This window comes from Cebus imitator, unplaced genomic scaffold (genome assembly GCF_001604975.1).
Source record: "Cebus imitator isolate Cc_AM_T3 unplaced genomic scaffold, Cebus_imitator-1.0 Scaffold59, whole genome shotgun sequence".
NCBI classification, from domain to species: domain Eukaryota; kingdom Metazoa; phylum Chordata; class Mammalia; order Primates; family Cebidae; genus Cebus; species Cebus imitator.
In genome coordinates, this window is record NW_016107374.1 from 8,164,204 (window position 1) to 8,175,528 (window position 11,325).

Sequence of the window (11,325 nt, forward strand, 5' to 3'; positions counted from 1 at the left end):
CTCATTGCAAACTTCGCCTCCTGGGTTCAAGCGGTTCTTCTGCCTCAGCCTCTCTAGTAGCTGGGATTACAGGCGCCTGCCACCAAGCCCAGCTAATTTTTGTGTTTCTAGTAGAGACAAGATTTCACCATGTTTGGCCAGGCTGGTCTTGATCTCCTGACTTCAAGTATTCTGCCCGCCTCCGCCTTCCAAAGTGCTGGGATTATAGGCGTGAGCCACCACACCCGACCCCTAATCGTTGCATTTAGCCTTTGCAGCAAAAGTATGCACTGGGGAGAAGAGACATGACCCTCCTTGCAATACAGGGAAACTAAGTCTCCCACAGGTGAAAGGACATACCCAAGGTCTTTACAACTAGAATTTAGAAGGGCCCAAAATAGATCCCTGACCTCTGAGTTCCACGCTCAGTCCTTGAGCAAGGAATGCTGTTTCCAGTAAAAGGGATGCTGATTCCAGCCTTTCAGAGTTCCTGGCTGAAAATGACATGAGGTCATGACATAGCAAACTGCCACTTACAAGGTCACTGCTCATACGCGGCAGTTTGTTATTATTATTGTTGTTGACTCTTAACTTTTCCACCAGCCTTTGCAAAGACATTCTGTGTCTGGAGAGATCACACTGGCTGAATTCTGAATTCTGAGGCTTCTTCCAGCTTTGGGATTCTACATTCCTGTCTCTCTCCCCACGTGTCCATCCCAGGCCCTCCCAGAGCCTCTGCAGTTCTTGGAAGCCTGTGGACACTTCCTGATAAGGCAAACGCGAAACTGTTCTTCGTGTTCGCTGGCTTGCCTGCCATCTCCCTGCCCCACACCTCTCCCTGGTACAGCAAGCAGATTCAACATTGCTGAGGGGAGAGGAAGGAAGAGAGACAGCCTTGCTGATGTCAAGGCTCAAATGACGTCTCAGGGTGGAGCCACAAGCAGGGCATAGCTGTAAAAGGGACTGAGTGAGAAAGAGTTGAATTAATCATCTTAAAAGGTGATGATTTTTTTGGTGTGTGTGTGCATTTTGCAAGCTCCAAGGCATTAAAGGAAATAGCTTGCTGGAAGTAACCTGATGAGAAATGCCTAAAATTGCTCCAGGCTGGTGCTCAACTGCTGAGCTGGGCTAGTTGTTAAAATATTCAGCGGTCCCCAAACTTTTTGGCACCAAGGATCAGTTTCAATGTTTCCGTGGACTGTGGAATGAAATGGTTCCACCGCAGATCATCGGCCATTAGATTCTCATAAAAAGCGCACGACCTAGATCCCTCGCATGCACAGCTCACAACAGGGTTCAAGCTCCTATGAGAATCGAATGCCACTGCTGATCTGACAGGAGGCGGAGCTGAGACAGTAATGCTGGCTGAACTGCGGCTCACCTCCTGATATGTGTCCTGGTTCCTAACAGACCACAGACGGGTACTGGTCCACGATCCCGGGGTTGGGGACCCCTGAATATTGGCTAGCCATTGCCCTGAGCCCCCCCACGTACCCTCCCTAGTCAACTGCAGTCACCCTGATCCTGTCCCCAGGACCCTCTAAACCTCTCTACCTTCCAACAACTAAAGGATCCCAGGACCTGCCTCCATCACTGTGACATACACCCATCCCTTCTGAATGGTCAGTGCCCAGCTGTGCCAGTTGTTAAATATTTTTCATCTCAGCTCTGGGTACCAGGAGTCCTGGCTCTATGAGAAAGTGAGTGGGTAACTTGCTTAACTGCTCTGAGCTTCCATTCCTGCATCCCCACATGGATGAGTTGTGATGGGAGTGAGAGGTTGTGTATAAAGCATTAAGCATGGAATACAGACTCAGGGCTGGGTCCGTGGGAACTAATATTATGAAAAGACTTCACAAGGCTAGACTTACACTTCAGCAGCAGGGACTCCTGGGAGCTCCTGGCTCTGCCCAGACTCCAGACACCAAGGAGTTGAACTGGAGGCTGGGACGCCTCTGGACCAATCTCAGGAGGTCTCATGGCCTCCTCTACCAGGGAAAACTGCGGTCATTAGAGGGCAGGGAGATTCCTTCAGCCAGGCTGAGATCCTTGGAGATTTCCACCCAGGCAGGATGCTGCAGCTGCTTGCCTTAACCATGGCAGGAAATTCATCCCAACACATCCATCTCCATGTGAAAGGCCCCATTTGGACTGGATAAGAAGAAAAGGGAGAGGTCTTGGGTTTCCTATCAGGCTGGGGGCAGGGTAAGGACTGCAGCTGGGCTCTTTTCCACACCCAACTTGGATAACAGAACAGGAAGCAAGGATGCAGGAAATCACCGAGGAAGGATGCCTAGAACCCAGGCAAGCTTTACTTTCCTCATTCCCTCGTTCCACATCTTCCCAGGTATCTGTTCTGCTACATATGACACCTATGATGTGCCAGGAACCATGTTAAGAGGTTTATAGGTTTAATTTTCTTTAATCTTTAGAAAAATCCTATTGAGTAGGTCTTTTTTTTTTTTTTTTTTTTTTTTTTTTTTTTTTTTTTTTTTTTTTTTTTTTTTTTTTTTTTTTTTTTTTTTTTTTTTTTTTTTTTTTTTATAGGGTCTTGCTCTGTCACCCAGGCTCTGGAGTACAGTGATGTGATCTCAGCTGACTGCAACCTCCATCTCCCGGGGTTCAAGTGATTCTCCTGCCTCAGCTTCCCAAGTAACTGGGACTACAGGCATGTGCCACCACACCCGGCTAATTTTTTTTTTTAATGTGTGTGTGTTTTTAGTAGAGACGGGGTTTCACGATGTTGGCCAGATTGATCTCAAAAACTTCTGACCTCAGGTGATCCACCCACCTCACCCCGACCTCCCAAAGTGCTGGGATTATAGGCATGAGCCACTGTGCCTGGCCATGAGTAGGTATTATTATGCCCATCTTGTGGATAAAGAGACTGAAGCTCAGGGGACTCAACCAAGGTCACACAGCAAGTAACAAAAGAGATCTAGAGTACAGTATTATTAAGCCTTAAGAAGGAGGCTGGGTGTGGTGGCTCATGCCCGTAATCCCAGAGCTTTGGGAGGCCAAGGCAGGCAGATCACTTGAGGTCAGGAGTTCTAGACCAGCCTGGCCACCATGGTGAAGCCTCATCTCTACTAAAAATACAAAAATTAGCTGAGTGTGGTGGTGCGCAGCTGTAATCCCAGCTACTCGAGAGGCAGAGGCAGGAGAATCGCTTGAACTCAGGAGGTGGAGGTTGCAGTGAGGCAAGATGGCACCACTGCTCTCCAGCCTGGGTGACAGAGGAAAAAAAGGAAGGAAATCCTGCCATTGGCACAGCATGAATGGAGCTAGAGGACATTCTGCTGAGTGAAATAAGAAAGACACAAAAAGAGAAATACTGCCTGATCTCACGATATGTGGAATCCAAAGTAGTCAAACTCATAGAAGCAGAGAGTAGGGCAGTGGTTGTCAGAGGCGGGTACAGGGTGGGAAATGGGGAGATATTGGTTAAAGGATACACAGTTTTGTTTTGCAAGATAAGTAAGTTCTGGAGAGCTAATGTGCAGCATGGCAGTGATAGTTTACAATACTATGTCATATATTCAAAATTTGCTAGGAGGGTAGCAAATTTAATCTTCTTAACTTAAATGTAATCTTCCCAACACACATAGATACACAAAATCTATGTTCATTAGCTTGACTGTGGCAATCACTGTATTCACGATGTATACATACATCAAAACATCAACTTGTATACCATATATATACAGTTTTATAGCCCAATGATATCTCAATAAAGCTGTTTAAAAAAAAAAAAAAGAGCAGATTGGGACCTGAACACAGGTCTCTCAACTTTCAAAGTCCATGACCTTCCTATTTGGTTAGGGGAAATCAAATTGCAGTCATTTGGAATACTATCATTCACATACTGTCTTCACTATTTTTTGCTTTATATGCTTACATTGCTGTATCATGATTTATCAAAGATTTTTTTTTCTTTAAAATCAACTCATTTTTGATAAAGTTAAATTCTCATCACTAAAATGTTCACTGAGGAAGACAATCATGAAATAAATCCAATGAAAGCAAAATGTGGTTAAATTCTAACCAGATAACATTGCCTGCCTAAGGGCCTCAGCTCTTTCATTATTAAAAGGGGAAGGTAGCACGTGATAGAGGCTGAAGGCATTAAAGGCATATTAGTACTTGGCTAAGACATTCCTTCAGATGTAAGTAGAAGCACTGAAAGATAATTGAAGAGGAATTGCTTTTCCACCACGTGGGTTTAACATACAAGTCACCTGGTGAGAAACCTTGGACATGTCTGTTTCTCTGAGCCTCAGTTTCCTCATGTGTAATATGAGAGCATTGTCATGGACAATCAGGGAGATCCGTTGGGGCCCTGATACTCTGTGGTTCAATGACACTGCAATTTGTATGAAACTGCATCTTGCTGTCAAGATGCCAACATGTAAGGCCAGAGATTGCACCATAATTCCCAAACCACTCTGAGAGGTAGATACTATTATTGGCCCCTTTTTTCTGCAAAGAAATAGGTTCGGAGAGGCAAGATCACCAGCCCCATGTTGTGTAGTCAGGAAGAGTCAGAATTTGAATGCAGGTTGGCCTGCCTGCAAAACACATGCTCTGGGCCATCGCCACCCTGTCACACCGTACCTGGTGTGCATTGGGTTGGCGTGCACATGGTTAAACAGTCAGCCCATTCCCAGCATTGAGAGGGAGATCTAAACTTTCAACCTTGTCTCTGCTTCAAAATCTTGACTTGGCAGCTTCCCAGTTCCCTCTTTCTCTTCCAAATGTGCTTCCCAGAAGCACTTGTTCATCTCCATGGTTCCAATTTGGCAAGGAATCTCCTGAGTAGATACAGCTCATGTGGCTACAGGTTGCCGTACACAGAAAAAAAAGGAAAGGAAAGAAGGAAGGGAGGGAGGGAGGGAGGGAAGGGGAGAGAGAGGGAGAAAGAAAGAGAGAAAGAGAAAGAAAGGAAGAAAGAGAGAGAGAGAAAGAAAGAAGGAAAGTAAGAAAGAAGGAAAAGAAAGAAAGAAGGAGAAAGAAAGGGAGGGAGGGAGGGAGGGAAGGAGAAAGGAAGGGGGAAGAAAAAAAAGAGAAAGAAGAAAAAAGAAAGAAAGAGAAAAAGAAAGAAAAGAAAAAGAAAGACAAAGGAAGAAAGGAAAGAAGGAAGGAAGGGAGGGAGGGAGGGAGGGAGAGAGGGAGGGAAGGAAAACTCCCCAGCCCCTCCTGCCCATGATCAGGAATGAGTTTACCTCATGCCTTGGTTCTCTCATCAAGACCCTTGTATTTACAATACACAGAACCAGCATGGACCAGTGGAAAGCTCTGATTGAACTTCCGAGCGTTCCTGCCATAGTCCTTTTTTCAAATGGCTGGTACTGGGAGAGGCAGGAGAGCATCGCAGTCAGATACTCTGAGTTTGGAGACCAGGATTCCGATTCCATTTCCTGTCTGCCATTTGCCAGCTGAGTGACCCTGGGCAAATTAGTTCACCTCTCTGAGCCTCAATTTCTTCATCTGTAAAATGGGGATAGCAATGGAATCTTCCTGGTGGGATTATTAACACCAAAATGATATGATTCAGCCAAAGTAGCTGGCACATGGAAAGTATTCAGCAGGTTATGGATTTCATGATTTTTTTAAAAATAGCACCCCAATGAGACCACTAATATGTCCTCACAGTTTTTTTGTTTGTTTGTTTTTTGAGACGGGGTTTCGCTGTTCTTGCCCAGACCGGAGTGCAATGGCACGATCTCGGCTCACCGCAACCTCCGCCTCCTGGGTTCAAGCAATTCTCCTGCCTCAGCCTCCCGAGTAGCTGGGACTACAGACATGCACCATCATGCCCAGCTAATATTTGTATTTTTAGTAGAGACGAGGTTTCACCTTGTTGACCAGGATGGTCTCGATCTCTTGACCTCGTGATCCACCCGCCTCGGCCTCCCAAAGTGCTGGGATTACAGGCGTGAGCCACCGCACCCAGCTACTCAGGAGGCTGAGGCAGGAGAATTGCCTGAACCCAGGAGGCGGAGGTTGCAGTGAGCTGAGATCGCGCCATTGCACTCCAGCCTGGGTAACAAGAGCAAAACTCCGTCCCCCCCAAAAAAAAAAAAAATAATAAAAACATCAGATCTCGTGAGACTTATTCCCTACCATGAGAACAGTATGGGGGAAATGCCTCCACCCCATGATTCAATTCATCGGGTCCCTCCCACAATACAGGAGAATGATGGGAGCTACAATTTAAGATGATATCTGGGTGGGGACACAGCTGAACCATATCAGAGATACTTCGGGCATGACCAAAATCAAGGCTTGTTTTTAATACCATAGAGTATGTTGCCATCTGAAATCTACATGCGGCCAGCCTGGCCACTTTTGTCTGCCAAGGTGCCTAGTACCTGCATCACCACTGATGCATTTTGTGGTGAAGCACTTTCTAGCAAGCACATGTCAAATGAAAATGTGTTGCCTGCTCTGCATAACACCTTACTTGCACTCTATAAAGGGGTCGTAGTGGCCATTTCTGCTAGTAATTGTGGTCAGTAGTTGGTATTAAGGGGAAGACTTCAACCTGGGACCAAACATGTGAGCCATAGCTCTCTTGTAAGTTAAGATCTACTGTTTAAACAGCATTTTACCATTTGCAAAGCATACTCAGTGACTCTGATGTTCAAATACTCTACAAGTTCAATATTATTATCCTAATTTTGCAGACAAGGAAACAAGCTCAGAGCAATTGAGTGATCTTCCCAAGACCACACAGCCAGAAAGGGGTAGAACCAGGATTCAAACCTAGCATTTTATGTCCCTAAAGCCTAAGCTTTTATCAAAAATATTTCCCTTCAAGTGAATAAAATAATGTTTAAGCTATAGTAACAGTAATAAATGAATAAAATCATGTTTCTCCTAGGCTTCCTGCAGAGGTGGATCCTGTGACAGTATTTGCCTCACTTTCCCCAGAGGGTCTGCTGATCATCGAAGCTCCCCAGGTCCCTCCTTACTCAACATTTGGAGAAAGCAGTTTCAACAATGATCTTCCCCAGGACAGCCAGGAAGTCACCTGTACCTGAGATGCCAGTACTGCCCATCCTTGTTTTGTCCCCAACCCTAGGGCTTCTCTGATTCCAGGGTACATTACTTTAGCTGAACTCAGATTTAGTGCAACTAAAATGTTGGGGGGTGGGGGGATGGGGACTGACCACAGATTCCCTGGATAGCATAGTGGTAGATTTCGCCATGAGATAGCACAATTGGCAAATCATGCTTGGTTGCGTTAGGCCAAAATACTAGCTTTTCTTTCTTTACCTTTTCTATCTTGATGAAAATGTTACACATTCTACAGTTGCAAAACAAATAAAAGGGGACTTAACATTTCATGTTGTATCTTACCTTGCAGCGAATGCAAGGGTTACTTTTCTCTGCGGACCTCCCCATCACCCAGGTTTCTACTCTGGGCTCCCAATTCCCATGGCGCCCAAACCATGTCACGTGGTTTGGTTAATGAAACCCAATAGCTCACCCCACTGTGCTTCCACATGCCTGGCCTGCAAAGGGTGGTATACAGGTCTTACATCCCCATACGGGATGTATCCATGAACCACATAAAAACAAACAGTGCCTTCTCTCCTCTGCCCAGATGTTTCCAGCACTTTCCCAAGGTTTCCAAGTTAGCACTCCCTAGGGACTCTGGGAGCCTCTCAGTTTATGATCTGGCCAAAGTCCCCCCTTTCTTCTGTCCCCTGTGTTTAAGTCGGGATTTTTACAGAGGGAGCTGTCTCCAGACAGCTCCATCAGGAACCAAGCAAAGGCCGGATAGCCTGGCGGACAGGCTAGTGGTATTGTGTATATGGGCGGGATGGGTGTTTCATTGTTATTTGAGTTGTGCTGTTGTTTAGGGGGAAATAATAGTAAATTAATAATAATAAAGGAGTTGATGTTCTTAGCCTTTTGTGGTTCTTATTTTTAATATATACTTTTCGTGTGCTTCTTTTAATGAGGAACTAAATGTAATATCACCTACAAATACAACATCAGTTAGCAATGCTGTGGCTTAAAGTAATACTGCCTGATGAATAGTGGATTAAATGATATAAATAGCTGTTTTCTAACTTCACAAAAAGTTTAGAGGTAAGTAGATTCAGAGTTGTCTTTTTCAGCTCTGAAAAAAACACCAAAAACCCAGAATATTTCCATTTTTTTTCCTCTGCCATCTCCAGTAAGTTTATGTAGTCACAGTCTATCTTCATGGTTGCAAGAAGGCTGCAGCAGCTCCAAGCATCTCATCCTCATGTGACAAAGTATGGGAATAGAAGGAAGTCATATAAAGGTATTATCGCCTAGCTGCTTCTTTTATCAGTGAGCAGGATGTTTTCCAGAAGCTCCCAGCAGACTTCGTTTTCTATCTCATTGGCCCAAAGTGGGCCACAAGCCTACCCTGAGACCAATTTCTGGCAAAAGGGAAAAGGATGGCCATGACAGGGATGCTGCCAGGAATACAGGTGCCTGACTGTAGGGTGGTAGGAAGAAGGGCTGCTGTGGTGAGTGCCAGGAGACCCAACTCAAACTAATTTAAGCCAAAAGAGGTATTGGTGCGCATAGCTGAGAAGTCCAGAATAGGAGGTACTTGCTGGTACAGCTGGATTTGGGGCACTAATGGTATCAACAGAACTGTTTCCCACCATCTGACGTGGTTCTGCAGTGGTGGCTTCATTCCCACTCTCTCTGTTGACCCTGCTTCCCATGCCCCCAGCCCTCCATGCCCCCATGTCCTCTCATTGGGGCCACAAGGTCACTACAGCTGCAGTCACTACAGATCCACATCCACATCCACATTCCAGTCCTGAAGGAGAAAGGCCAGTCTTTTCCCATAGCATCTGCCATTTTGGAGTCATTTTTTGTTTTTAAACAGAGTCTAGCGTTTTGTCAACCCAGGCTGGAGTGCAGTGGCGCTATCTCTGCTTACTGAAAGCTCTGCCTCCCAGGTTTAAGCAATTGATTCTCCTGCCTCAGCCTCCCGAGTGGGACTACAGGTGCCCACTACCATGCCCAGCTAATTTTTGTATTTTTAGTACAGACGGGGTTACACCATGTTGGCCAGGCTGGTCTGGAACTCCTGACCTCAAAGTGATCCGACCACCTTGGCCTTCCAAAGTGCTGAGATTACAGGAGTAAGCCAAGCCCCCTGTGCCTTATTACAGAGAGTCATTCGTATTGCACCCTCCTGATCACATGATCATCCCTGAGCTAAGCGGAAAGTCAAGAAATCAGTGCTTTGATTGGCCGGGTTGGGGTCACATGCTCCATCCCTGAAGCCAATCCCATTTAATCCCCACAACACCCTAGGAAGTAGATGTTGTTATTTTTGCAATGAAGAAACTTGAGGCCCAGAAAGAAGTGGCTTGGGTAAGTCACATGTTATAAAACTCGAACCTATATGTTTTCTTTTCTTTTCTTTTTTCTTTTCTTTCTTTTCTTTTCTTCTTTTTTCTTTTCTCTTTTCTTTTCCTTTTTCTTTTCTTTTTGAGACAGAGTCTCATTCTGTCACCAAGTGCCAGGCTGGAGTGCAGTGGCACAATCTTGACTCACTGCAACCTCCACCTCCCAGGTTCAAGCAATTCTCCTGCCTCAGCCTCCAGAGTAGCTGGGACTACGGGTGCATGCCACCATGCCCAGCTAATTTTTGTATTTTTAGTGGAGATGGGGTTTCATCATGTTGGCCAGGATGGTCTCGATCTCTTGACCTCGTGATCTGCCCGCCTTGGCCTCCCAAAGTGCTGGGATTACAGGTTTGAGCCACCTCGCCCGGCCATATATTTTCTTTTGGAAGAGCTAATGAGGAGCTGCTGCACTGCTTCTCAAGGGCACCTTCAAGCCCCCAAAAGACAGCAGAATCATTGACTGAACACACATTCTGCTGGGGCCTGTGCTAGAAGCCAAGAGCATAACAAACCATGAGTCACAATCCCAGCCTGCAAAGAGCTAACAGTCCAGTAACAGAGACAGGCAAATAAAAGAATGGCCCTCACTGAATCTTCTATTTGTGCCAGACACCATGCTGGGTGCTTTATGTATATTTAATATATTTAATTGCACTACAATCATACGAGGTAGGTCCAATTTTCTTTTCTTTCTTTGCCTTTTTTTGACAGAGTCTCACTCTGTCACCCAGGCTGGAAGGCAGTGGCGCAATCTTAGCTCACTGCAACCTCCGCCTACCAGGTTCAAGTGATTCTCATGCCTCAGCCTTCCCAGTAGCTGGGATTACAGGTGCCCACCACCATGCCTGGCTAATTTTTTTTTTATTTTTAGTAGAGACAGGGTTTCACCATGTTGGCCAGGCTGGTCTTTAATTCTTAACCTCAAGTGATCCGCCCATCTCAGCCTCCCAAAGTGCTGGGATTACAGGTGTGAGCCAATGCACCCAGCCAAGATAGGTCCAGTGTTTATCTCCATTTTTCAGAGAAGCAAAAGTGCCCTGCCCAAATTATAAACCTGGGAAGCAACCGGCCTAGGCAGCCTGACTTCAGGACCTTCACTCTTCACTATTACTCTGTTCTGACTTTCTCCTAGCAAAGCAAAATATGCGTGCCTTAAGTGATTCCATCCAAATTATGGGAAGAGAAGAGAGGTATTTCAAATTGGGGCTTTGTGGAGCACTGGGGGATCAGGGTTGGCTTCTTAGAGGAGGGGTCACTCGCGGCAGGCTAGAGGATCAGGTATGGCTATAGGACTTGAGCAAGCAGGGTTTGGGGTAGGGAGGTGCCTCACAGGCAGAAGAAAACACATGAGCCAAGGCAAAAGGCATGTTCCTTTCAAAATCCTTTGATGGTTCCCATTGTTTACAGGATTAAGTGCAAACTTCTTTGCAAGACTTATTAGGCTGCTGGATCAGTCCCTGGGTGACCTTTTCCCATTACAGCCCAAACCCCCACTCTCTCCCTCCTGCTTCGCCTAACTTCCCTCTGTTCTTCCAACCAGACAGGCTCTAACTTGCTACCAGGACTTTGAATACACTACTCTCTCTCTTCCAAGGAATACCGTCCCACCCCCCTTGGTTGGCTAATTCTGTAGGGTCTCCGCTGGGCCTCCTTCCAGGCTGGCCAGAGCCTCCTCTCACTCACCCTTATCCCAACACAGCACATCATATTGTGACAGCCTAGGTATTTGTGTAGCAGAATAAATAATAATAACAGTAACAAATATCAAAACTGATCCTAGCTACTTTGTTTTCAAGGAAAGGAAGAGGGATCATTTCAAGCCAAGGGAAGAATCCTTACCCGTCTGATATTTGTTCAACAAATATTTACAGGACACCTACCATGTGCAAGGCACTGGGGTGGAGGTTAGATACCATTTCTTCCCACTTCAAGAGCT

The 11,325-nt window shown here is 45.8% G+C and overlaps 1 protein-coding gene across 1 annotated transcript in view; it reads left to right on the forward strand.

Annotated features, from left to right (window-relative positions):
* Nucleotides 1–7,894, forward strand: part of HSPB8 (heat shock protein family B (small) member 8) — an 18,623-nt gene extending 10,729 nt beyond the window's left edge. Inside the window, exon 3 of the mRNA XM_017529563.2 lies at nt 6,863–7,894. Within this exon, the coding sequence (XP_017385052.1) occupies nt 6,863–7,022 (160 nt within the window). The 3' untranslated portion in view covers nt 7,023–7,894. The remainder of the gene's footprint in view (nt 1–6,862) is intronic.
* Nucleotides 7,895–11,325: the final 3,431 nt, after the last annotated feature.